This window comes from Dunckerocampus dactyliophorus, chromosome 15, assembly GCF_027744805.1.
Source record: "Dunckerocampus dactyliophorus isolate RoL2022-P2 chromosome 15, RoL_Ddac_1.1, whole genome shotgun sequence".
NCBI lineage: Eukaryota > Metazoa > Chordata > Actinopteri > Syngnathiformes > Syngnathidae > Dunckerocampus > Dunckerocampus dactyliophorus.
In genome coordinates, this window is record NC_072833.1 from 23,094,656 (window position 1) to 23,122,109 (window position 27,454).

General features: G+C 39.8%; 2 protein-coding genes across 3 annotated transcripts; both read right to left on the reverse strand.

Moving 5' to 3' along the window:
- Positions 1–1,084: 1,084 nt before the first annotated feature.
- Positions 1,085–9,059, reverse strand: LOC129168521 (G-protein coupled receptor 26-like). Its single transcript, XM_054753887.1, has 3 exons — positions 8,225–9,059; positions 4,262–4,375; positions 1,085–4,080 (listed from the first exon to the last, which is right to left on the reverse strand). The coding sequence occupies exons 1-3, from the start codon at positions 8,887–8,889 to the stop codon at positions 3,843–3,845; spliced, it is 1,017 nt and encodes a 338-aa protein (XP_054609862.1). The 5' UTR covers positions 8,890–9,059; the 3' UTR covers positions 1,085–3,842.
- A 1,798-nt stretch (positions 9,060–10,857) lies between these two features.
- Positions 10,858–27,037, reverse strand: trmt44 (tRNA methyltransferase 44 homolog). Of its 2 annotated transcripts, XM_054800422.1 has the most exons (11): positions 25,645–27,037; positions 25,451–25,568; positions 22,366–22,588; positions 21,865–21,933; positions 21,095–21,202; positions 19,069–19,140; positions 17,926–18,032; positions 17,631–17,814; positions 14,520–14,805; positions 12,514–12,630; positions 10,858–12,454 (listed from the first exon to the last, which is right to left on the reverse strand). In XM_054800422.1, the coding sequence occupies exons 1-11, from the start codon at positions 25,970–25,972 to the stop codon at positions 12,225–12,227; spliced, it is 1,842 nt and encodes a 613-aa protein (XP_054656397.1). In that variant the 5' UTR covers positions 25,973–27,037; the 3' UTR covers positions 10,858–12,224. The 2 variants fall into 2 exon arrangements, with proteins under 2 accessions (XP_054656397.1, XP_054656398.1); XM_054800423.1 differs by lacking the exon at positions 21,095–21,202.
- Between the last annotated feature and the right edge of the window lie 417 nt (positions 27,038–27,454).

Sequence of the window (27,454 nt, forward strand, 5' to 3'; positions counted from 1 at the left end):
GATCGGCCAATTTCCGTGAAAAAGCACGCAAACGGCAAATGCAGATAAAAGCCTTTCAACGCCGATCACTTCTGGCTCGTATTATTGCAGCATGCAGCTTGTATCGAGCGTCTCCGCCACTACTTTTGGACCGTCTGTTAGAGCAATTAATAGCTGAGCAGTGTGCCGAGGACATGTTTTCAATGTATAGTTTCTGGATTCTCATCCCCATCATGGCGGCCAAACCTGTGTAGGGCATAATATGGAAGTGGATGCCGATCAGCACTCCTGTTTTAACTCCAGACTCCTCGGTTTGCACGCCCACTCATGCTGCTACAGATTTATGTGCTGAATCACACTTCAGAATTTAAGTCAGAGTCAACATAGTGAGAATACTTCACCACAAAGCAATCACAGAAAACTTACCTACCACTTGCAGTTCATGCAAGACACGGTTTTACTAACAGCTCCTCCACACGGAAAGTTGTGTGCTGCAGTGAAATGCGTCCACGCGGAAATGGGTTGCAGGTATGCTGGAGCCTCGCTAAGTATCAAGCATTGCTTCTTTGTTAATGATATTTCCACTATTTTTGACAACAATATTGAAATGTACTTCTCTTAATCATACTCACCCAAATACTTTAATTTCTAAGTAAAAAAATTAGTATTAAATGAAAATAAATGACAATATTTAACCCAGTTGACATTTTTTATTGCACATCAGCGCTGTTATCTAGCCACACGTGCAGTAACAGTAACCACTTGCGGTGTTGGTATTTATATTCATATCTGGCACAAAAAGCACTTAAAAGTTTACATTTTGAACTAATATACATAATGCGTTATTGTCCTTAACAAGACAAAAATGCCAAAACAAAAACTCATTATAATAGCCTTAAAAGGCCTACTTTTTACGAGCCTTTTAGACCAAACAGTAACTAAAAAGCCAGCCAATGACCCTGCAGTTACATGAACCTTTTCAACTGAACAGTCACTTAAACGCCAATCAATGACTCTTGAGCAGTGGTCACCAACCAAGATCCCTGGTCTTGGCCATGAACCTGCACAAGATCTACACCCCCCCCCCCCCCCAACAAGCGGGATATACGTATATACGAGCTCTGTGACCGGTGTCAGAGTTTGGTTTGTTTGGTATCAGAGTTTGGATAAGTCGGACCCGTTTCCTGTGAGGGTTGGACTCCGCCAGGGCTGCCCTTTGTCACCAATTCTGTTCGTTATTTTTATGGACAGAATTTGTAGGCACAGCCAGGGCGTTAAGGAGTTTCAGGTTTGCTGGCTGCAGGATTGAGTCTCTGCTTTTTGCAGATGATGTGGTCATGCTGGCTTCATCGAGCCGTGACCTTCAACTCTCACTGGATCGGTTCGCAGCCGAGTGTGAAGCGGCCGGGATGAGAATCCTCCAAATCCGAGTCCATGGTTCTCACCCGGAAAAGGGTGGAGTGCCATCTCTGGGTCGAGGATGAGATCCAGCCCCAATTGGAGGAGTTTACGTACCTCGGGGTCTTGTTCACGAGTGAGGGAAGGATGGAACACGACATCGACAGGCGAATTGGTGCGGCGTCTTTGGTGATGCGGACTCTACATCAGTCCGTTGTGGTGAAGAGAGAGCTGAGCTGAAAGGCAAAGCTCTCAATTTACCAGTCGATCTACGTTCCTACCCTCACTTATGGTCACGAGCTTTGGGTAGTGACCGAAAGGACAAGATCGCTGGTACAAACGGCTGAAATGAGTTTTCTCTCTAGGGTGGCTGGGCTCTCCCTTAGAGACAAGGTGAGAAGCACTGTCATCCGGGAGAGACTCGGAGTAGAACCACATTGAGAGGAGCCAGATGAGGTGGCTTGCGCATCTGGTCAGGACGCCTCCCTGGGGAGCTGTTCAGGGCAAGTCCGACCAGTAGAAGGCCTCGGGGAAGACCCAGGACACGTTGGAGAGACTATGTCTCTCAACTGGCCTGGGAACACTTCGGGATCCACCGGAAGGAGCTGGACGAAGTAGCTGGGGAGAGGGAAGTCTGGGCTTCCCTGGTTAGGCTGCTGCCCCCGAGACCCGAAGATGGATGGAAGACAACAATGACAAATGCCTGCTTATAACTGAACCTTTTAGACCCAACAGTGACTAAAAAGCGGGCCAATGACCCTAGAGCACATGTTGGTGTGTATCTCTTGATGAAACCATAAATATAATGACAATATATGATCAATTAATGGTCTTTGACAAGACAAAAACAACTTTCATCGATTTCATTAACTTTTTAGACTGAACAGTGACTAAAAAGCTGGCCAATGACCCTGCAGAGCATTTTGGTGGGTTTTCTTGATAACATCCATCCATCCAGCTTCTATGCCACTTATCCTCACTAGGGTCACGGGTATGCTGGAGCCTATCCCAGGTGACTTCGGGCGAGAGGTCGCCAGCCAATCACAGGGCACATGTAGACAAACAACCATTCACACTCACATTCATACCTATGGACAATTTAGAGTCTCCAATTAACCTAACATGCATGTTTTTGGAATGTGGGAGGAAACCGGAGTACCCGGAGAAAACCCACACACGCAAGGGAAGAACATGCAAACTCCACACAGAAATGCCCAACGGAGATTCGAAAGCCAAATGCCTACTTACGATTGAACTTTTACACCACACAGTGACTAAAAAGCCGACCAATTACCACCCAGCGCAAGTTGGTGTGTATTCCTTGATGAAGCCATAAACATTATGAAAATATGTGTTCAACTGATGGTCTTTAACAAGACAAAATCAACAAAAAATATGAAACAACTTTTATTTACCTACTTTTCATTAACCTTTTAGACTGAACAGTAACTAAAAAGCTTGCCAGTCACCTGACAGCACATTCTGGTGTAGTTGTCATGATAACATTGTAAATATAATTAATATACACAATAAATTAATGGATTTTGACAAGACAACAATGCCAAATGCCTACTTCACCTGAAGTTTTAGACCAAACACTGACTAAAAAGCCGGCCAATGACCACCCAGAGCATTTTAGTTTTTTTCTTGACAAAACCATGACTAAAATAAAAATGCAGATACCATTAGTGTCATTTAACAATGCCAAATGTCTTACTTTTAGACCAAACAGTGACTAAAAAGCGGGCCAATGACCCTACAGTGCACTTTGGAGTGTATTTATTGATGAAACCATACATATATGATAAATGAATGGTCTTTGACGAGACAAAAAATATGAAAAAACCTTCATCTGCCTACTTTTACTTAACTTTTTAGACCGAACAGTGACTAAAAAGCTTGCCAATGACCCTACAGTGCATTTTGATGTAGTTTTCTTGATAACATTATAAATATAATTAAAATACACGATAAAGTAATGGACTTTGACAAGAAAGAAATGCCAAATGTCTACGTACAACTGAACTTGTAGACCAAACAGTGACTAGAAAGCCGGCCAATGACCCTCCAGTGCATTTTTGTTTTTTTTCTTGACAAAACCATGACTAAAACAGAAATGCACATAACATCAGTGTCCTTTGATGAGACAATGCCAAATGACTACTTTTAATGAAAACTTTAGATCAAAAAGTGACTAAAAAACAGCCAAATATGAAACGTCATTTCCATCTTGCGGCTCTCCATGCCAAAAGTGGTCCTAAAAGTCCAAAAGAAGAAGAATCGCAGGACTTTCCTGGTGGCATTGATATGTCACTAGAGCGGCCAATGACTCACCCTTCCTTGTTTACTAGAGCTGCTTTGCCCAATCGTTGCTATCCGTCTCACCCTTACCCACTACCGCTCACCATCACCTCACTCCCCGGTAAGGATATGCTCTCATTTTAGCGCCACACAGCTACTGGATGCTAGCTGATCCTCTGCAGGCAGTAGTCGCTCTCCGTGTCCAGCGAGCTGTTATGGCCGGACGATGGGTAGAGGTCGCGGCGGAGAAGCCGGTTGACGATGTGAAGCGCTACCTTCCTGTACTGCTGGCGTAAGAGGGAATAGGCGAACGGGTCTGAGGCGGCCTTGCTGTACGTCAGGCACTTGCTGATGATGCCCCAGCGGCGGTTGACGTCCACAAAGGGGAGGAGCTCGGCTAACCTGCCAAAGGGGGCATGGCAAAGAAAGGAACCGAGTCGTGGTAATGTTATACTTGAAATAATGCTAAATACATATATATATTATACAATGATGATCATGAATAATATATGATTATAGAAATGGATGTTTTACGATGAAGTCATGTTATTAATGATGAATTCAATTATTGAAGCGCACTCACCTGGTGATCACATAGGGAGCAAAGCAGATGACGAAGGATCCGATAAAGATGCTGACTTTCTTGGTGGCTCTCTGCTTTCGCCTCTTTTGCTCAGCTAGACATCGCTGCTTCACGCTAACAACAAATTATTTGTTTTTCAGGACACTCACTGACCACTTTATTAGGGACACAGGCTAATGTGAATCAATACAAATAGAATGCAATGCATGTTTTGTATTTTATCTCCTTAATTAATTCAATCGCACAGGTTATTTTTGGGGAAAAGTTTTTCTGTTGTCATCTGGTTTTTATAAAAATCTGACATCTTTCTTCATTTATGAATTGTTTCCTTCAGATTTGTTTGTAGTTTAAATGAAATTGTAAATTTGTAATTCACTCAATTTTGGGGAAATGTCTGGAATTTTTTATATTGTATTCTTAATTTGTTACATTTTTAAAAAATGACCCAAAATGTAGGTCAAAAGAGATTTAAAAAAATGCTCAGCTTTTGATTTTTTAAAAACAATTTCTCTCCTTGCGGATTAATTTAAATTTGAATTATTTTTAACGTCATATAATTCACATCATTTATTGGTAAAATATTTGAATTTTTCTGTATTGTAGTTTTCGGTGGTGTGCAGTCAACGCCAGCAAAGCTTTCTCTGCTGAACCAAACACAATCAGAAGCACTGAAATTGTATTACTGTCAATTCCAGTGTACAAGCCGCACCCCCGAAATTTAGAGCAAAACCCGGACTTGTTCTTATATAAGCCGCACCAGTGTATAAGCCGCATGTGTATACGTCATAAAGTAGCATATTGTGGAGCACACGAGTCCATGAGGACCAATCAGCTCTTTATCTGACAGGAGCCAATCATGAGCTATGAAAAAAACTCAGGATGACCTTGTCAGCCCATTGGAAATTGTAGGAGGTCATTACTCAATATAACAGTCTGACCCACGGTTTCATCTTACAAACATTAAACTCATCACACAGCAACTTAACACTCAAAAATATAGAAACATGTATCAGTACAAGTTCAACATGAAAATTTTTTTTTTAAAGTGTCCACATAATGCATTTTGTTTGAGAAAACCACTTCGTTGGAGGAGCGCAGAAGGCATAGAAAATGGCCTTGCAATGCTACTTCTGCCCACCAGAGGGAACCAGAGGCCCCTGAGTCCAAAGCCCAGAGGGAAGCTGACATCATTGCAGGGCCCCAATGAATGCGTTGCTCAGACAAAATGCCTTATGGGAAAGCTTAAATTGACATTAAACAATTAGTAGTAGTCTGAAGGACAGCGGCACTATTTAAACAACTAGTAATAGCTCTGAAGTTAAGGAGATGCCACAAGATTAGAATTTAGCTGCGCTGCTGTATAAGCCACAAGGTCCAAAGTTTAAGAAAAAAGTAGCGGCTTATACACCAGAATTTTCAAAAACATAAACACATTTTTTACCCAGACTGTCAGAAACTGTCTCAGGGAAGCTCATCCGCACCTGCAGCTCGTGTCCTGACTGCAGTTCGTCGCCGTAACCGAACTGAGTGAACAAATGCTCACATTTGATGGCGTCTGGCACTTTGGAGAGGTGCTCTTTTCAAGGATGAATGCCGGTTTTCAGCGTACAGGGCAGATGGCAGACAGCGTGTATGGTAGGGGTGTCCAAACTTTCTCCAGCGAGGGCCACATAGTGAAACATGTAAGTATGCGACGTTGCCACTTTGCCATTTTGTAAAGCAGCACATGTACTTGTAGATATGCCAAGAAGTTTCATATATTTCAAGAAAAAACTGCATCTCAGTTTGCCATAAACAGGGGTGTGAAAAAGTGTTTGCCCCCTTCCTGATTTCTTTTTTTCTTTTTGCACGTTTGTCACACTTAAATGTTTCAGATCATTTAAATATTAGTCAATGGCAACATAACTGAACACAAAATGCAGTTTTTAAATGAAACTTTTTAAAATTAAGGGAGAAAAAAAATCCAAACCTACATGAGAAAGAAAGTAATTGAGATCTATCAGTCTGGAAAAGGTTATAAAGCTGTTTGTTAAGCTTCGGGACTCCAGCGAACCACAGTGAGAGCCATTATCCACAAATGGAGAAACATGGAACAGTGGTGAACCTTCCCAGGAGTGGCCGGCCAACCAAAATGACCCCAAGAGCGCAGCAATGACTCATCCAAGAGGTCACAAAAGACCCCACAACAACATCCTGACAATATCCAGCAGGTTTGCAGAGCCGCTGAAGAGGAGAGGACCAAACAAACAATCCACAGGTCGCAGTCAACAACCTGATCAACTCATTGCCCCTCTATCTTCTATCTTTGAGTAAATATAGGAGCAAAAAGAAAGTGGTGTGATTATATTTTTGTTGAGTGTACGTTTAAGCACCAAAAATGTTGGTAGGATTATAGATGGGATTTTTAAAAATGCTCACTTTTAAATAAAAAAATATATAATTTTCCTACTCATACATTTCTTTATTTTAAAATTGGAATGTGCAGGATATAATTCACTTTATTTTTCAGGTAAGTTTGGATTTATTCATTTTTTTATATATAAAAACATGCTGTTCAGTAATAGTGAGCCTCTAGGAGGTCCTCTCCATTTTATTTATTTATTTATTCTTTTTGTTTGGAAGAGATTCATTTAATTGTTTTTTTTGTATTTAGGTGTACAATGTATAATTTGCATTATCTTTGGGGGAAAGTTGGATTTTGGTTTTTTTGTATTGTGGAGTAATATTTTAAACATTAAAAAAACATGGTATTTTTTACACCAGGGGTGTTTTTTACTGGCCGGCGGCACATTCTAAAAATGTAATTCAACAAGAAAACTACCACAAAAAAAAGCTAAATTTGAAAAATCAGCAGAAATTTTCCAAGAATAAAGTCAGAATATTAAGAGGGAAAAAAAGCTGTAATCTATTGCAATTTCACGAAAATAATGTCATAATATAATGAGGAAAAATAGTGTCATTTTAGTAGCATCACATTCAAATATTAACGACATTTTTTGTCTTTTTTCAAAGTCCAGCAAACAACGAATAAAGTTGTCATTTTTAGAAAATTAGGTTGTGGAAAAAGTTATATTATGAGAATAAAATCAAAATATTGTGGGAATAAACTGATAATATTACTACAAAAAAGATTATGAAGATTATTTCACAAGAAAGATGATATTTATCTCATTCTCATGATGAGAAGAAAATTTATAAGAAGAAAGTTGAAAAAGTTGGAAAATAAAAAAAATTAAAAAAACCAAAAAAACACCAGAAATGGAAAAACAACAGCTGTAATTGTACTACTTGTAGAATAAAGTCAAAATATTACAAGAAAAAAGTGGGATTCCAACGAGAAAAAGTTTCAATTTTATGAGAATAAACTTGTATATTATGAGGAACAAAATATGCCATTTTAGCAGCATTTTTTTTTTAAGTCGTAATATGAGAAACAAACAAAACAAAATGCAGTTGTAATTTTTGGAAAATGAGGTTGGGGAAAAGTTATAATATGTGAAGAAAGTCAAAATGGCATGGGAATGAAGTCAAAATAAAATTTATGAAGATTATTTAAGAAGAAAGATGAAATATTTTGAAAATTTAAAAAATGCAAAAATGGGGGGGAAATAGCAAAGACAAAAGCTCATTAATAACAGGCTTTTTCACCTCCTGTATATCACAAAGATGAGATGTATGACTTCGTAGCATATACAAAATGTCAAAGTGTCCCTTGCATCCTTTATTTTTCCCTCGCTGGAAAAAAAGTTTGGACAAAGGTAGGCTAATCTGCATCAAAAGGGCTACCATATATATTCCTACATGGTCATGGCCATATTTTTGCAAAACATCTTCAATGAAAACTGAAAGCCTCTATTTGAATCACATATGTAAAGTAAAGCCACTGCCGTGCATGTTGAAACGCAAATTGTGTGCAAAAATGAACATGCTGTGTTGGGCCCTCCATGCATGATAAAGTGGTACCTCGGGTGGATGTCGACCAGCAGAAAGAGGGTCTGCATGGTGATAACGTCGATCCTCTTGCAGTGAAACCTGGCCACTTTGAGCACTTTCAGGTAAGAGAAGCACAGCGTGAGAAACGACAGCACAAAACTTCCGGCGTGGAAGACAGCGGTGAAGATGGCAAACTTCACCCGGTCGCCGCCGCTTCTTTGCAGGGTGCACGACGCGTACGCATCGCTGTAGCGGAGCCAGGAGAAGAGCAGCGCCGTGAGGGAGAATGTGAAGGAGTGCATCCAGGAGTAGCACACCATTACCACCGCGTCCTTGTAGCGCATTTTGGAGGAGTAGCTCAGCGGGAAGACCACCGCGACCCACCGGTCGATGCTGAGTGCCGCCATGCTCAACATGGCATTGGCGGTCAGGAAGGTCTCCAGGAAGCTCACGGAGCTGCACCAGCGGTCCCCGAAGGGCTGCTGCCGCCGAAGGATGCCAGCTGCGGTGGCGGGCATGTTGAGCACCGCGATGAGGATGTTGCAGAGGGACAAGTTCATGGTGAAGACGCCGGGGACTTGTCGGCGGATCTCGGTGCTGTGGAGGAAGCAGAGCAGCACCAACAAGTTGGAAAGGAGCGAGACGAGAGCCACCGCGACGAGGAAAGACGCGGAGAGGACATCAGGGAAATCCATGTCCTAACCCGGCGTGGATGAAGAGGATGATACGCTGGAGGACAGTGACTTCCATGCGGGTGCTGGCCAGCGTGCTGAAGGGAGCCGACAACACCATGCTGGTTCCCCGGCAACACCCACCCTCCTCCCCCTCCCGTGGTCTGTTCCAGGGTCAAACTGTCGCCATCACGCACCATTTATCTTAACTTTTAAGTAATAAAACTGTTAACCTGTCATGTCCAGCCAATAGGACAAATAGTAGTGTTGATCTACGTGTTTAACCAGTTTGCTCTGCATGGAAAAAGTGCAAAATACTTTGGGACCAGCACCCAAAACGGTAAACAGACGCTAACTGAGGTTCTATTCAAACGACTGAAACGATGTGCACTGGTTAAATAATTGTTACAATTTCCCTTTGAATAAAAAACTGCTTAGACAGACAGATCTCCAAGAGAAATTCAGTTCATACGTACAGTAAATGTCTGGAAGGAATTCATTCCATTGCTATCATTTGTAATGGTAAAAATGTATGGTGACGTTGATGGACATGTTATGGTCCTGCTTCAGCGAACCACTGCTCCACGAAAGCCCTGTGACTTGTCCAAAAAGGACTGATGTCCAATCAATGAAAGAGACAGGACACCGCCTACCGGTATGCCATGAATAAATCACTAAAGGACTGCTCTCTTCTCATTGGCTCAAAGACCTCCCCTCCTGCACATGAAAAACACAACAAAGAGCTTTGGATGCCTTCAGAGGGACAAACTACACACTTTTACTTGACTTTAGCGTGCATGGCCGATGTCATAACTTTTTCATTGCTTTCCATTTAGTATTTAACGTGTTACGTAAGACTCAAGACGTCGTGAAATAAGCCATGTTTTAATGTTTAATTAGGCCCGAAGTACGGCGGATGTATCAAATGTGCTAATTTTAGCCCACTGTTCTCTGGGGAAAACAACACAAGCTCACGTGATGACATTTTGTACATTATGACTGCATTATGCTGATTTTTGGCACTGTTTTGCCATTCTTTCCATTCTGGTTTGCATTTAATACACAGTGGAATTGAGTCATCTATTGGGAGTGGCTGCAAATTGTTCTTGTGGGGTTTTTTTTCATTTTTAATTTAGTCTGCTCCCAAAACTTAATGACTTCATTTTCATTACTGTCAACTACTTTCGTTATATTCGAAGACCACGTTGAGAGAAAATGAAGAATGAGGTTGCCTTTTGACATACTGTGGCACCTCGGTTAGCGTCCATCCCGATTGGCGTGTTTTCCGCTTAACGGGTCAAAAATTTACGCCACAAATTTGCCTCGGTCTGCGTGCATCCTCCGGTTGGCGTACAATATGGAGCGCATCTTGTCGTGTTAATACGCTGCGTGAGTCCAACTGTATTCCTAATGTATTTTACATTTACATCGGACAACGTCCTTCCTTGTCAGCATCCTGTTAGCTAGCTAACAAAATGGCAACCGGAAGTCAGCTACGTCGCCCGTCTTTGATGTCATCACTCGTTGATTCTCAAAAATGTGCACACAAAACTTATTTTTATAGTGATACAATGATAGTTTTACATGCATAAAACAATTTTAAATGCATCTAACTGACAAATGAGAGGGATACATGAATATTTAAGGTTACCTTTACCTTCACTGACGGCTTGACTATTCTCAAAGACACAATGTGCCAGCGAGATCAACCACTACCACCTTCCTGTTTTCAGTCACGTCAAGAATCACATCTTCAGTGAAAGTAAAAGTAACCTTAAATGTTTATTTATGCATTTGATTCATCATTTATATGTATTTATATGCATTTCTAATTGGTTTCTGCATGTAAAACAATAAAAATGTGATTTGTGTTAACATTTTTGGCTTTCAGGAAGGATTAATTGTATTTACATTATTTCTTATGGGAAAAATTGATTTGGGTAGTGTCCGTTTTGGTTAGTCAGACCTTCTGGAATGAATGAATAACACTAACCAAGGTTCCACTGTATTTTTTGAAATTGCAATGTTACAGGAATTCAGTTCAATTTTGAAAGGAATTGATTTGTAATGTTAATTAATGTTGAAATTTTAACTATGTTGTTTTATGCAAAACATCTTAAATACAGCTGAAATTTAAAGACAGAAATCCCAATTTTTTACAGCGCTAGATTGGAGAAAAGTCAGAATTTTTACCACGTTGCTTTTATTCAAAAGAATTACACATTTTTACAAGAAAAAAAAACCAAACATCCCTCCAGGTGTGGTACACTCTGGACTGGATGCCATCCAATCACAGAGCACATATAGACAACCACAGACATCCAGTACATCTAATATGAACATTTTTGGAGGAATATTTGGGAGGAGGACGGAGTACACGCAGTACAATAGACGCACGCATGCACGGGGGAGAACATGCAAACTCCATACAAAGACGCCCAAACGGGAGATTCAAACACTCAACCTCCTGACCGCGAGGCCGCCATGCTAACCACTCAGTTGCCGTGCGTCCATGTAAACAGTAAACCATTTTGCAAAAATAAAGCTGCGATTTAACAAGAATAAAGTTGTAATTTACAAGAAGTAAGTCGCTTCGTAACGCATGAGGCTGTTTGACATCCCCATCAGCAGTGCAGTGTGTGTCATTACGCAATCCGTACCGGAAACGGCATCGGTTCTACGTATGTGCAGAACACGTCTACATCCGGTCGGGCTATTTTTCAGCAATCACGTGTTGGGCAAGCCGACTTGTACCTACACACGTGAAAACTATGTCATCTGCAGATCTGTTTTACGGCAGTTACAGAGCATAAACGTCAGGCACCAAGATTTGAAGGGGTTTTTTTTTTGCCACTGACAAAATACAGACAAAAGCATTTGCCAGCAAGCTATGTTTGGATACTAGCTGAATCCTCTACTTGAATCCATTACATTGCATTGTTGGTGATTGTTTCTATTCAAATATCACTGCATTTTATGTGTTTATATTGTCTTTATTCATGTTTAGCATACCTAACCGGATATGACGTATGCGTCTGTGGCGCATCTGCACATGCTTATGTGCATCGCGTACATTTTTACTAGCCAAAAAATCCCAACTATCCCGTTAAGAATTAGATATGTAGCATTATGAAAAAAGTTGGAAATTTGAACTGTGTTGTCCTTCACGTGAAAGGTGGTGCACTTTATGACTACTATGAGCAGCTGAAATTTAACAATAAAGTAAAAAATGATAAAGAACTAGATTTATAACATTATGAGAAAAGTTGGAATCAGACTTTAAAAAATATATTTTGTTAATAAAAAAAAAGTTGTATTGTTAGAAGAAAAATTGTGGATGATTAATAAATAAGCAATACTCAAACGTCACGTTTGCTTTTCTTCTGAGGTCTGGTAGAAGGTCGCAGGTCGTCGCCGCCGTGAGCGAAGGTGCAGTCTTGTGCCAGTAGGGGGCAGCCTTGAGGGTGATGGCTGTGAAACCAGCAGGGCCGCGTTTTGAGGGCACCAGGGGCCACAGGTCTCTTCTTGGCACCCGACCTGGGGGGCCTCCTGTCCCGCCAATCTCGTATGTGGACCCTTCCGCCTTCCACTAATGACAACAACAGGAAATGGAGGCTCCTTTTGCAATAATAAGTGCTGTGTTGTTACCTTGAAAAACCTGATGGTTGTTTTTCAGGAGGGTCTGAAGGCCGCCACATTCCTTCTTGAGCTGCTGGAGCGTATCCTGACGCAACAACGATGCCACGTCACCCAGCGACAAGCTGCCTGAAGGCAAGATTTAAGACTTAAAGCTTGTCAATCCAATTGCGAAAAGAGAAGTAAATATAAAATAGAACTTTACAAGAAAACTAAAAATGTGCATCACACTTATCATGGTTGGCAGCCATTTTGTTTCTTTACATTTGAATGGAACACTTTGTGGGACATTGCAAGCTCCTAGGGGTGTCCAAAATGCACCCCGGCGGCATCTTTCAACTGTATTAAAGAGGAGCATTTTTTTTGCAATGAAGCAAAGTACACTTTCTGTGAGGGCACACCGTTTTGCGCTGCTCCGTTTGTATTTACTTTGTATTTACTTGTGTTGACTGTCCGTATGAAGGCTCTGCATCTCCAGGCGTAGTTTTGCCCCATGGGAAAACTGGATCGAGGGGTTATGTTTTCAGTGGGCAAGTTCCCCGTGTTGTCTTTTTGTTGCCACCGCTTTCAAACAAATTCAGCATTCTGGCTCATCCGCGTTGATGGGCTCACCTTGCTCATTTGGTGTGAAGCCAAAAATATTCCCACACTGGGACTGTGGCATTTGGCGTTGCAATCACCTTTGTCCCTCCTAATTTCTGCTACGTTACCTTGCAACACTCTCCTACTGTGTGAGTTCTAGCACCCCCTCGTCCCCTCACAGAGACTGTATGACTGACAAGAGGGCTCACTTCGTTCAAGCCGTTGTTTTATGTTTGGAGGCGAGAGACGAGGAAAATGAGGGAAACACACACGCATGCACATGGCAATATGCGGAGTTCAAGTTGATTTTCATTTATCGTGTAATTGATTAATTTATTTATTATTGCAAGGCTTGAACAAGAAACCTTGTCACATTTGAATCTCGCGAGATCTTGTGCCACCCCCAATAGAGTAAGATAACAGGCTGCTAACAAGGACGTTTGGTGATAACGATACATGAAGAACACAGGTGGACTCACACAGTGTATTAATAACACATCATATTGTAGGCTAACTCAAAAACGTACTCAAACCATGGTAAAATTTTTGGTGTACATTGTCGCCCGGTTCCACTGTCGTAAAATTATACTTTATTACTATTTTACTTTAAAAAAAATGAAATAATAACAATAATAATAGCACTTTTATCATATTGTATTTCCCAGCTAGCCACTCATTTTGTTGATCGAATGCATCGTTATGAGTGGTCAAAATGACTAAAATGTAATAAAAATAATAATGTAATTGCAATCTATGGCTGTGAGCATTGCTAGAAAATATGGAAAAGGTGTCAGGCAGCCTTTTGTGATGCATCCTCGATGGAGACATGTACTATTTCTGCTTTGACCTTTCACTTCAATCACAAGCTGACCTTTGCTTTGGACAAATCACAACCTTCCTGACACTTTTCATGCGCTAGCCAATCTGTCCCCGCTTTAATGTAATAACAACAGAGTGCTTCCAATGGTGATTCTGTAAATATAAGCTTATTTGAACAGTTTATGCTTGGCTAGGCTAATTACAAGAACAAAGTTGTACAGAATATGACACAAAAAAAGATGTAAAATATCTTAAATTCTATGCGAATTAGGTCATAATTAATAATAAGATAGTAAATATTACAACACAAAAGCCATAATCAACATGAATTTTTGACAAATGTGGTAAAATAATCATATGGCCCGAGTATATTTATCCATTTAATTCGTTATTTATATGTATTTCACTTTCTGCATGTAAAACCATAATTATGTCCATAAAATGTGTTTTGTGTTAATATTGCTGGGTGGCTGAAATGTATTAATTGGATTTACATTTCTTTTGGATTGTATTCGGTTTTCGGAGGATCTTTTGGAAGGGATTAATGAGGTTGCGTTGTATTACAAGTATTATGCAGCGGAATGCCCTCCAGAGCAGCCCTAACGTGTCATTTTTACCTCCTGTGTTCCAGTTGCTAGAAGAACTCTGCCCATCATCCACAGTCATCCCCAGCAGAGCATTGGCAACCCGGAGGACCACACCGTCCACAAAGTCCCGAGAAAGAGCGCCGCAGTTTCGCACGACTTCCACCTTTTCTCGAGGCTGGAACCCGGCTCCCCAGCTGCTGCTCACGGCATCGGTCTCGACCTCTGACACTCGGCTCTGGATGTAACGAGCTCGCCGGTCTTCCGCCTGAGCCTCGTCGGACGTTTGGTAGTTACGCAACCTGCCTACCAGACACACCTGGCACAGGAAAATACACATATCAGGCCTGCAATGTTGATATGAGCTCAAAGACTATTTCATTCCAAAAAGAGATGAAATAACTGAAGAAGCCATAAGCCAGGGGTGTCCAAACTTTTTCCATTGAAGGCCACATAGTGAAAAACAAAAGGATGTAAGGAACACTTGGGTATTTTGTAACTTTAATATTTGGACTGTCACAAACTATTAGTGTCAAAGTGAAAGTTATGCTTGAAATGTATCTTTTCATAAAAAGCTGCTTTTCTCCCTTTTCTTGTTGGGAACTGATATTTTATGCTGATAGCTAAAGAACGGAAAAAGGTAGAAACAAACTTTTTTTTCCCTGATGAAAGACAAGAGTCTAATCTTTCTTTTGCTAGGTTCCATCTTTATAGATACTGCTCAAAAAAATTAAAAGGAACACTTCAAAAACACATCAGATCTAAACTGGGGGGAAAATGATCTTGAATATCTTTCCTGATAATAAGTGGGTGATGTATTAGTAACAAAATGATGCCACATCATTTGATAGAAATGAAAATGATGGCCCCCACGTGCTTGTACGCATGCCTGACAACGTCGGGGCATGCTCCTAATGAGACTACGGATGGTGTCCTGGGGGATCTCCTCCCAGATCTGGACCAGGGCATCAATGAGCTCCTGGACAGTCTGAGGAGCAACCTGGCGGCACCGTATGGACCTAAACATAATGTCCCAGAGGTGTTCTATTGGGTTTAGGTCAGGTGAACGTGGGGGCCAGTCAATGGTATCAATTCCTTCATCCTCCAGGAACTACCTGCATACACTAGCCACATGAGGTCGGGCATTGTCGTGGACCAGGAGGAACCCAGGTCCCACTGCACCAGCGTAGGTTCTGACAATGGGTCCAAGGATTTCATCCCGATACCTAATAGCAGTCAGGGTGCCGTTATCTAACCTGTAGAGGTCTGTACGTCCTTCCAGGGATATGCCTCCCCAGACCATCACTGACCCACCACCAAACCGGTCATGCTGAATGATGTTGCAGGCAGCATAACGTTCTCCACGGCATCTCCAGACCCTTTCACGTCTGTCGCATGTGCTCAGGTTGAACTTGCTCTCATCAGGGAAGAGCACAGGGCACCAGTGGTGTAGTTGCCAATTCTGGTGGTCTATGGCAAATGCCAATGGAGCTCTACGGTGCTGGGCAGTGAGCACAGGGCCCACTACAGGACGTCGGGCCCTCAGGCCGCCCTCATGGAGCCTGTTTCTGATTGTTTGGTCAGAAACATTCACACCAGTGGCCTGCTGGAGGTCATTTTGTAGGGCTCTGGCAGTGCTCATCCTGTTCCTCCTTGCACAAAAGAGCAGATACCGATCCTGCTGATGGTTGAAGGACCTTCTACGGCCCTGTGCAGCTCTCCTGGAGTAACTACCTGTCTCCTGGAATCTCCTCCATGCGTCCAGGTACCGCAGTGATGCCCTGGTCCAGATCTGGGAGGAGATCCCCCAGGACACCATCCGTAGTCTCATTAGGAGCATGCCCCGACGTTGTCAGGCATGCGTACAAGCACGTGGGGGCCACACAAACTACTGAGAATCATTTTGAGTTGCTACAATGACATTTTAGCCAAATGGACCAGTGTGCTGCATCATTTTTTCACTTTCATTTTTGGGGTGTCTTTGATTTCCCCCCTCTATAGGGTGATCATTTTCATTTCTATCAAATTATGTGGCATCATTTTGTTACTAATACATCACCCACGTATTATCAGGAAAGATATTCAACATCATTTTCCCCCAGTTTAGATCTGATGTGTTTTCCAAGTGTTCCTCTAATTTTTTTGAGCAGTATATATACATTTAAAACAGGGGCGTCAAACTCGTTTTCACCGTGGGCCACATCGCACTTATGGTTGTCCTCAGAGGGCCACTTGTATAATTCTATTTTAGAATTCCGTTAATAATTAATCATTACATTAACTTTTCATTAATAACTAATAAAAAAATAGTCATTTTAAATTGGATTTGACAACAAAAAAATGTAAGGTTTTCTGTCAATGTTGACAACAAATACATTTAGAAAGAAAGATTGTCTTTTTGATTAAAAAAAATTTTTAAGTTCTTTTTGATAGTAATAATTTAATTTTTACTTTAATATATTATTTTATTAGGTATTGTAAATACAACTGTAAATGTTTATTAAATTATTGTAAAAATATGTTTACATTGTAATTTTTATAGTATTGCAAAAAAAATTTACTTATTTAAATATATTTATATTAAGTAAAAAAATATGAAATTACAGCATAATTCCATTCCATCCAAAGTTATTCTCGTAAAATTATGACTGTTTCTCGCTATGTTACAACTTTTTTTCTCTTAATAATTTGACTTTATTTTTCTGAAATTACTGCTGATTTTTCCATGATTGCTCTTCTTTAAGTTTTCTTGGGATTTTTTTTTTCTTTTAGAATGTGTCGCGGGCCAATAAAAAAAAAAAAAATGGCCCTAGGACCGCACTTTGGACACCCCTGCCATAAGCTATTGTGCCGGTTTTTCAGTTAAAAAGGTCCGTGTGCATTTCTTTGGCACTCTTTTTGCTTTTTCATCACAATGTGAGCCAACGCAATGTAAACTCATTCTGATATGTATCTCCGACGCAAATCTGAATGACAAAGTCAAAGTCTAAATGCGGTCATTTTATGAGAATAAAGTTGAACAAAGTTACAAGAATGTTTGTCATATGCAAAAAGCAAATAATATATTACTGTTGTTTCACCCCCCCACCCCTTGGACAGCCAATGACAGTAAGTCCCGCCTCCTCGCTAAGCTGGCATCCTTACCCGTTTGGTGGAGGGTATCCTGAGGCAGTCCACCTGCGTGTCAAAGCCGCTGACTCGGCTAACGTCTGCAATGAAGTCGATGTATTCCTTGTACTGCGACTTTTGACTGTGACGCCGCTGGTATTTGCCAAAGAAGTCAAAGAAGCAACACGGGAGAACAAAGTAGCGACAGGAATAAGACGACCTGTCCAAAGTGAGACATTTACTGTGCTGTATACGGCATTTGCAGCAAGTGCTGCAACACTGCCATCTGGTGGTGGCTTTAGAAACAGCATAAATAGGTCACAGGCAATACCTGGCCGCAATGACGGGGATCCACGGTGTCAGCTCGTCAGAGTGGTTCCCAATTAGCCAATCAGTATCTGGGAATAAGAAGCTCTCGCTGGGAGTGATGGCTTGTTCCTAGAAAGATTTATTTCATATCATTATTGTAACAAAAAACACACTTGTCCATGTATTTTCGCTATTACTTTATTTTCTTATTTCATAAAAATTACTTTAATTAATTATATGTATTAATTAGTATTAATTAATTAGTATTATTATTATTATATTAGTATATAATAATTATTAATCATAATTTAAGAAACCTGGGAATTTATTTCTTCAAATTCTAATAAACTCTTAATATTAACTACTAATGTTATTAAATATTAATAAATATTCATATTAAATATGAATAATAAATATTAATATAAATTGTAATTTAATTAAAATTAAGCTGAGGGAAAAAAGTAATAATCAGCAATAATCAGTTGTTACTTTATGAAAATAAAAGTCACTATTTTAAGGGAATAAAGTCAAGATGTTCACCCCCCAAAATGTCACAATTTGAAAAGAATAAAAGTAGTAGTTGTCACATGAAAAAACTTGTAATTTTACGAGAAAAAAGTCGTAACCACAAGAAATAAGTCAACAACCCTGCTTGCAATTTAGTAACAAAATCGTAATTTAATAAGTTTAACTATAAATAATTGTTTTAATATATATTACAAAGTCATACTATTATGAAAAAATGTATCATTTTCAGAGAATAAAATTGTAAATATTGAAAGAAAAAATATTTCATCGGAATAAAATCATACTATGATGATAAAGCTTTTTTTTGTTATTTTTTATGAGCAAAAAGTTGTAATTTTATGAGAATAACCTCACAATTTTACAATAATAAAGTCATGATTTTCTCTGTCAAAAATAGCTGCAATTTTACGAGAATAACGTCATCAGTCGTAATATTCCCACATGAAGTTGTCACTTTACATGAGTAACGTCACAATAGCACACGGAAAAAAACAACAAAAAAAAAGTCATGACAACATGACTACTGTCTTCCCTAGCAACAAGTGGCTGTGCAAATGTTGTGATGTTTTAACATTAGTTATTAAAATAATATAATGACATTATTGTTACTTGATATTACATATTCCTTCCAGTTCACCTCCAGCAACGTGTTGGAGTCATACATGTCCCAGATCTTCCTCTTACGAACATCGATGCCCTTGCCAGGGTGCTGCAACACAATATGCCACCAAAGGTGAAATTTTACCACAATAAAGTCATCATTTTACAAAAAACAAATGCAGTTGCACAAAAATAAAGTCATAATATGTTATAATTTAACGAGAAAAACCTCATATCTCATTAAATAAAGTCAAAAAGAACTTGACAAATTTAGAGTAGATAACATAACAAATATTACCAAAAAACGTTGTAATTTTACAAAAATGATACACCGTAGTCTTAATTTTAGAAGAATTACGATCATTACATTGTAAAATTGTTTCGTGAAAAACATCGCAACTGCACAAGTCGTTTAAAGTCCTTGGCTTGTAAAAATCACAAGGGAAAAGGATTTTGCAGGTTACAAGAACGAACATAATACATGGAAAGAGTTGATAGTAGTTTGATAGTTTGATAGTAGTACATAGTTTGAGTTTTTGAGAAAAACGTTGCAACTGCCATGTCATATGAGACTCATTTTGCAAAATTCAGAGTGTCTTACAAGGTATATAAGAACTGCCCTAGGCCCTCCCCTAGGGGAGGAAAGAAAGAAAGAAAGAAAGAGGACAAAGTACTCAAAGCTGGTGGAGGAGTGCCAGAACAACGGTTGGCGGGCAAGATGCCAACCCATCGAAGTGGGATGCAGAGGGTTTGTGGGCCAATCCCTCTGTAAGGCCTACAAGACACTGGGCATCACAGGGGCCAGCCAGCAAATTGGCCACCAACGCAGCAGAAGTGGCGTCACGGTGGCTTTGGATCAAGAGGGGAGATGAGTGGCATGTAGGGTAGCGCTACCTGGACACAAGCTGAGGCCTGATCAACCTCGGCTGGGTCGCCTGGTGGAGGGGGTCTGATTGTTGAAAGATCCCAGGTTACATCACTGATGATGTGTCCAGGAGCACCACAAGGTCTATCTAAGGATCATTAAGTTCATCGTTCAATGACCACTGTGTCATGTCACATTTGAGCCACTAGATGGTACTCATGTGTAGTGTCTGTGTGAGGCACAGAAGATGCCTACTATACTACGGTATTTCAGAAATCGCTGGGCGTCACCACTTCGCGTCACATACCCTCGGTATAGCGAGCTTGCGCTGCCTGGCATTATACATTCACTTCGTCGGATAAACGCCCCAGCAAGCACCAACCTGCCAGGACGAATGCCCCATAGCACATCCACACTGGAACTGTGGCATTCGGCTTAGAAACCATCGCTTTTGTGCTTGCATTCATATCGGCCTTTGCTTGCTAACTGCTAGCTAGCACTCAGTGTATCCAATCACGACGTAGCTAGCCCCCGCCTCCACGTACTGTGACAAAGACGATGAATAGCTGACAGGAGGCTCACTCTTGCCCTTAATTTGACTATACAACCAATGTGCTCAGACACAAGGAGAGTGAACCGTCTTGTCATCCAGCCTGTGTGCTACAGCAAGACGAGGAAATGGAACAGACATAAGTACATGTCGCACATGTCAATGTATCCAGGCGTCAAAATGATCAACCTCGTTTTTTTTCTATCGTTCGATTAATTCTTTTATCGATTATCGTGACAGGCCTATTCATGAGTGTCATTTTGTGCAAAAATTCAATGTGTGGAAAAAGGCTGCACTTTTACATGGGGAAAAAATGGTAGAAACAATGCACTCATTGATGCGCTTTTACAAGATTTTGCAAGAATAACTTCTGTAAGTTCACAAATCTTACAAAAACATAATCATAAAATTACAGAAAATGTAATTTGACTTTTAAACAAAAGGATCAATACAGTCATAGAGGCTCTTTTTTTATGAGATTTAAGTTCAGTCATTTTATGCAAACATTTTAAATGAATAGAGTTGTAACAACACAACACAATTGTTGATCTTTTACGAGATTTAGCACAAATAACTATAAGTAAATTGGGACATTTTGTGATTTTAATAAAGTGGCAATTTTAGTTATCGAATATATTGACGACTCACCCCTTCGTTTATCAAAATGTGCACTAGTAGACCATTTCCACAGCCGAGGTCTACGAAGGATTGTTTCATCTTCAGAACGCGTTCTGTTTGCTCCTCAGACCAAAGTACCTGCAGTCAAATACAGCACCTAGCATCATTCCAGTTATTTAGAACAGGGGTTCTCAAATGGTCATTAAGGTGTGACCTACTTTTAACTAAGTGATTTTACAAGTTTATTTTCATTATTTTGTGCACTCTGAATGAATGTATTTATTATTTTTTACATGTTTACTTAAGTCTTTTTTATTTTCATATTTATTCCTTCCTTCCTTATTTATTTACTTTATTTATATTTTTAATACTTTAAGTTAAACCAAGCAAAATTATTTGTTTTTAAAAATTGTCTGTCATTGGTTGAAACATTAATACACATAATTACATCCAAACTGCATTTTAGAAAAATTTATTACGGGATTCTATCAAGGAAATGAGGAAAAACAGAACTGCATGCATACAAATTACGCATAAATTAAAATTAAATATTAAAAGATCTGATATTTTACTTATAACAGTGCAATGAACATATACCAAGGAGAAAGATAACTAAAATATTGCTCAATTTACTTCAAAATACGTCAGACATCAGTTGTATATTACATATTTTCATGTCATTTTCGATTTGCTGTCTGCGGCCCACCCAGAAGGGATCGCTGACCCGCTTGTGGGTCCCGACCCACCAGTTGTGAACCACTGATCTACAACACCGGAATAAAATGACAGCAAATACTCACCAGGAGATACGTGGCGATGGCCACGTCTTCGTAAACAAACTTCTCTGGATCCGTCACCTCAGGCCAAACCTAATCATATATAAAATATTTGACACAAGTTTAGATTCAGTTTACTTCAAACACGCATACAAGGTTACAAGTTGTAATATTATATGTTAATAACAATGTTTTCAAAACATTTTCAGAGGATAACACCATTCTACGAGACAACCAGTGACCGCACGTCTCAATCTCTTGACTGTCGCAACCGTCATTAAGGAAGATGATGGCATTGTAACGTCTACCCGGACTTTGGAAAGATGACAAGGAGGTGGGCAAATCCGCCACCATACCAAAACATCCGCAACAAACTCAACTGCCCTCTCTGCACACACACACACACACACACAAACACACACACACACACAAACACAAACACAAACACACACAGTCAGGACTCACGCCACATTCATATATCATATTGAATAAAATGCTAGTAGAGCATTGAATTGAGAGCGCTACCTTGACCATGGCCTTGTACTTGTCCTTGAGTTGCTGGTATGTCAAGCTGTATTTTTCCACAGGCAGCAGAGACAATGTGCTGGTGAAGTCGCCGCTCCTGCACTCCGTGGACCAGCGCAGCAGCTTGGGCAGCAGCTCGGTGGACAGCCACGACAGCCTCGGGTAGGCCACGCCGTCACAGTGCCACTCAGTGTCCGCCGTAAACACGTGCAGCTCCAACAGCCTACATGAAGACAAGACATTTGTCTTGTGAAGAAAAACCGTATTTGTTCAAATTGTGCCCCAATTACTTGCAAAGAATCAAAATATTCATTGAAATATTTACGTAGTAATATTAAATATATTAAAAGATGGAATTACGTAATTACTAGTGATGGATCCAGGAACATCGACCCGTCGGCGCATGTGTCGAGCTCAAAGAGCGAAACCCCGTGTCGGTGCCCGTATCGCTTTAAGAAAAAGTCATGTGACCGATACAGTTGCTGTTTTGACTGTCTTTGAGGCGCCAAATTGTGTTCATAAGGAGTCTGACTTCCGTCATCAGGGAGCAAGGTCACAGCCATGGAGGCTGAAAGAAATTAAAGATTTTGCCGTGTGAAACCATTTTGATTTTATATCAGCAAATAAGCCATTTGGTTTTATTTCATCCCCTTCCTCTGAAACACTTCATCGGAATTTGGCAATATTTGTTTTATTTTCTGCAGGTTAAATGTCGTATTTGTTTTACTGAACTGTCCGACTAAAGAAAAGCACCTCATCAATACACATAGTATAGAACATTTTACTATTTCCTCTGAAGTAGTTGATATTAAATGAATTTAATACCTGAATTCAATTTACAGTTTTGACTTGCTTTTGGTTTTACTTGATTTTAATGCCAAGAAAATGGAAAAACGGATTTTCTTGAATAAAAAAAATTGCATTTCAAAAACGCTTCCCTGCCTAAAAGACGATAGGCGACATCACATTCACAAGAATTTCATTTTGATTTCTACGTGTTATGATATCAAAGCTATTTTGAACTTAGATTAACATATACAATAATTTACATATTATTGTGTATAGTCATTGAATTTGAGTCTCTCGACTACGGTATATTGTCTGCAATCAGGAGTGGAGTGGGGCAAAATATTGGCTACGAACTTTATGGTTCAGACTGGACCTGCCCCATCCCCCAGTACAAACGTCCTTTTTTTTTCCATAAATACACTCTCTATGGTTGGGATCGCCGTGCACCCTCTGCCTTGCAAGAGCCCTACACCATCAGAGACTGTCAACGCAGTTGATGCGTCACGGCAGTGATGCGCACCCTGTAATATCCAGCAGGTGTCAGTATTGAGCAACATAGCGACACAGTATCTACACCAGGGGTCTCAAACTCAATTGCACTGGGGGCCGCTGGAGATGGGGTCTGGTTGTGGCTGGGCCGCATGAAGTATTGGGAATAGGCACTGATCTGTATTATATATCTGGATAGCTCATTGGTGATGACTTGTGAAGGCAAACGGCCGCCATATTGCTACTTGCAAGAAACACTTCTCCGGGCAAGCTTTTGCATTCGTGGTGAATTTATTTTATTAATTCGGATTGGACACAAATTTCGACTTAAGATGCCTGCATGTGCAGCTATTAACTGCACAAATCGCTTGTTGATAATTTAAGGGTTTTGCACTGTCGATCCATCAGATATTTTCGATCGTGTAAAATTCCTTAGATTAAATGTATGTCCAGAATTGATACGTTTATATAGCTGAGGGGAAATCATGATATATGTATTTCTTTATGGGAGGAAAGTTGCGTTACTCGAAGGAATGGTAGAATGTCAGTGTTTCCATGATGCTTACCAGGCATTGTATACAGTGCAGTTAGCAAGCCAGTTTGCATACAATTGACCCGGCATGACCCTTCATTTGGATAGACAACAATTTATTTTTTGCTGCTGAAGGACTCATGTTAAAGGATTAATTCATATGATATGTTCTGGAAAATAATATGACTGAACATGCATACCGGTATGTTTGAGATTGCAAACAACGTATTGTCTTACCCAAAGCATGTGGTTTTGTTTCAGTATTGTTGTTTTTTTCTGTGTGTGTGTGGTTGTATGTGTTTATGGTTATTATACATTATGGTTATCACATATTATTCCTGTGTTTTTTGTTAAAATATATTTCTATATCAGAAAAGAGGTTATTTGTATTTCATAACACAAACAAAAAACTTGTCCAAAGTCACTGTCTTTTATGATTCATATTTTGTACAGAAGAGAGCATAGTGAATTGTATGAAAGTAAGAAAGAAAAGTAAAGGATCATGACCATGGATTTTAGTGGAAAAAAGGGATGGGATATGCAGTTAAAACTAAAATCTCTTTCTAGAGGAGTAAAACTATGCATTGCTATAGGGGACTACTGAGCCAGGGTGCACAATAGAATTTTGTCCCAAAGGCAATGAGACGGACAGCCAATGGGATCATCCAGCTCAGGGATGGTGACAATTTTATGTTTTTTTTGTTCCATAAACCTCAGGATCAAGTTTTAAATGCTTGTTAATGTTTTAAATTACTGCGTCCAACCTCAGCAGCAATGGCGTGCTGCGAGAGGCCTTACTTATGCAGCTCAACAATCCCACCGTGTTCAAAGAGAGAAAGCTTTTTTTCCTTTGCCATCAAGAGATCATGACAGTGTGAATACCTGACAGAAAATGACATTGAATCCACATTTTTGCCCAGATTTTGGCTTTTGAAGGCTCTGCTCTTAAACTTGTGATCAGCCGATGAACAGCCTATTTCACTTTAATGCTTGTTTGCAATAAATTACTTACTCATTTTTTAAAATCTCACTCCCATTTCTTCTTTTTGTATTTTCAAGCTCTAATTAGAACCTACTTAAGTGCAAAATGTAAAGTCTTGCAATTTTTCAACTGATCTTCAAATTTTGATCTGGACTGTATATGAACTTATTTGTTGATAAATGACAACACATACTCATCGTGTCTTATTATTGTTAAAATGCATTTGTGGAAATAAGACCTCCCATTAATTGGCGCCTAGTACTCTCCACAGTTGAGTAAACATGGACACTCACCATTGCATGAAGTTCGTAAGGTGTAGCTGAATCTGGTAAATGTTGCACTTTTTCAAAGTCACTTTCCCTTTTTCGTCCTCCTCAAATGGAAGAAATGTCACTTGCTGGCGGTCAAAATCTACAAAAAAAGCCAAATTCATAAAGAAGATAGTCGTTTTATTTGAATTTAATAGTAAGTATAGTAAAGTACTTACCTTTAACAACAACCTCCTTGCGTAGGTGTGTCCCATAGATATTAACTTTTGGAATAAAAGTCCTTATATGGTAGGAAAGTGTGTGTTTACGTGTGATTGCCGAGCTGGTGATGATGAAGTTCAACACATCATCGGGGAGCTCCTCATTATCGCCTAGCACCAAACTCAATGCTTCACCTGCCAAATGTCGACTTTCCGTCTCTTTTACCCCGCATAGCCGCTTGTTGACTACATGAGGCTTTTTAATCCACACGTCCACAGCCGACCAGAAGCCTTCGGGGATGGTTTTACATCCTTCTGGGTATTTTATTTCGAATAATTTAGGCATCTTTTAAGATTAATAGATGCACAACAGGGAAACACGTGTTCACATTTAATTCAATTTGCTGGATAACTTTCCGGTGTGTCCTATTTTTGTATAAAAGTGGAATCATTTGTTTACCCAACCTTAATCCGGTAGTAAAAGTAATCGTAAAATCCAGAATTTGGTGCGGAGCACGAAAACGAGACAAAAATATTGTCGCTGGATGATGACGTTTCACCGGCAACTACATACATAGTACCTGTTAAAATAATGCACTGCTCATACCAGATTTGTTATATTTTCAACGTAAGTACCACATGACAATATGCAATTTATTTAAATTCCCTAGTTTGTGCGTTAGACTCGAATACGAGCGAACAGTCGTATTATAACATTGTCGCTGGGTGATGACGTCAACGACGAGCGCGCACTGTTCACTTATCAATCTTAGAAGTGTTTTTTTTTAGATAAAATCACATATTTAGGTGTTAAATACACAACTGGCACAGTAAAGTGTGCTCCAATGAGCTATAAAAATTACAATTTTTTCTTCTCAATAATGCTCTGTACGCGCTACAGTGATGCTTCGGACGTTAGCAAACGACAACTTCCGGTTACGTACTTCGTATTGATTAACTTCAGTCTGTTAAATTCAATTATTAGCTGGTGCATAAGTGTTAATACATTCGGATTTAAACCGTGTTAAAGTAGCCAGTTTGCCTTAGAAGTTCCAAAACGAGCATAGAATAGTAGCATAATAATGTCGCGGCTGATGACGTATCATGATGCGACAACTACTTCGATCAAAAGGACTAGTTGTATTAAAGTTTCGTATAGTAATTTAACGACTATAAAGCACCGATTTGGACACCGGATACAGAATTAACAATGACAAAATGCTAATATTGTGCAAGTTTAACCTTAAAACAATGCTCACATTACATATTTACACCCACAAAGTGAACCCACCTAGTCCTGTGGCACTAGTATCATGTCGGAAATATATAGCCTAAAGACTATCATATTTCTCAGTGTGCAAAAAAACTGAAACCCCCGCTAGCATCTTCACCCAAAAAATTCCCACACTGCGTGAAGGAAGGTGACAGGTGAACTGAAGCTGATTGTTTGGTGACTAATAGGAACCGGACGAATAACTGTACCAGGAAGTGCCGGGTGCAGGCAGGCCTGTGTTGAAGTGTCTATGCTTTATTTGAATTCGCATTACAAGCATCCACGTCAGAGGCAAGGAAACAAAATCCGGTTTAACCTGCCTTGCAACAGTAAGTATGGAGTGGGAGAAACCCATTCAAGACATTCACGCTTCACGAAGAGTCCGAATTTCAACTTGGATGAAAACAACAACAAAATGATGAGTCACGGTGGAAAGTGTTTAATGGTTTATAGTGTTTTGTACTATACAATATCATGTAAATATCACATTACAATAATGTAATATCTTCCAATGCAATAATAATACAAAATCAATAATAAACTATTCACAATAAA

Coding starts and splice junctions, on each gene's coding strand:
- LOC129168521 (XM_054753887.1), bottom strand. CDS start 8,889: ATGGATTTCCCTGATGTCCTCTCCGCGTCTTTCCTCGTCGCGGTGGCT. Junction 4,376..8,224: donor CTGGTCGACATCCACCCGAG/GTACCACTTTAT, acceptor ATTTGTTGTTAG/CGTGAAGCAGCGATGTCTAG. Junction 4,081..4,261: donor GCTCCCTATGTGATCACCAG/GTGAGTGCGCTT, acceptor CCCCTTTGGCAG/GTTAGCCGAGCTCCTCCCCT.
- trmt44 (XM_054800422.1), bottom strand. CDS start 25,972: ATGCCTAAATTATTCGAAATAAAATACCCAGAAGGATGTAAAACCATC. Junction 18,033..19,068: donor ACTCCAACACGTTGCTGGAG/GTGAACTGGAAG, acceptor AAATCTTTCTAG/GAACAAGCCATCACTCCCAG. Junction 12,455..12,513: donor CAACCATCAGGTTTTTCAAG/GTAACAACACAG, acceptor TGTTGTCATTAG/TGGAAGGCGGAAGGGTCCAC.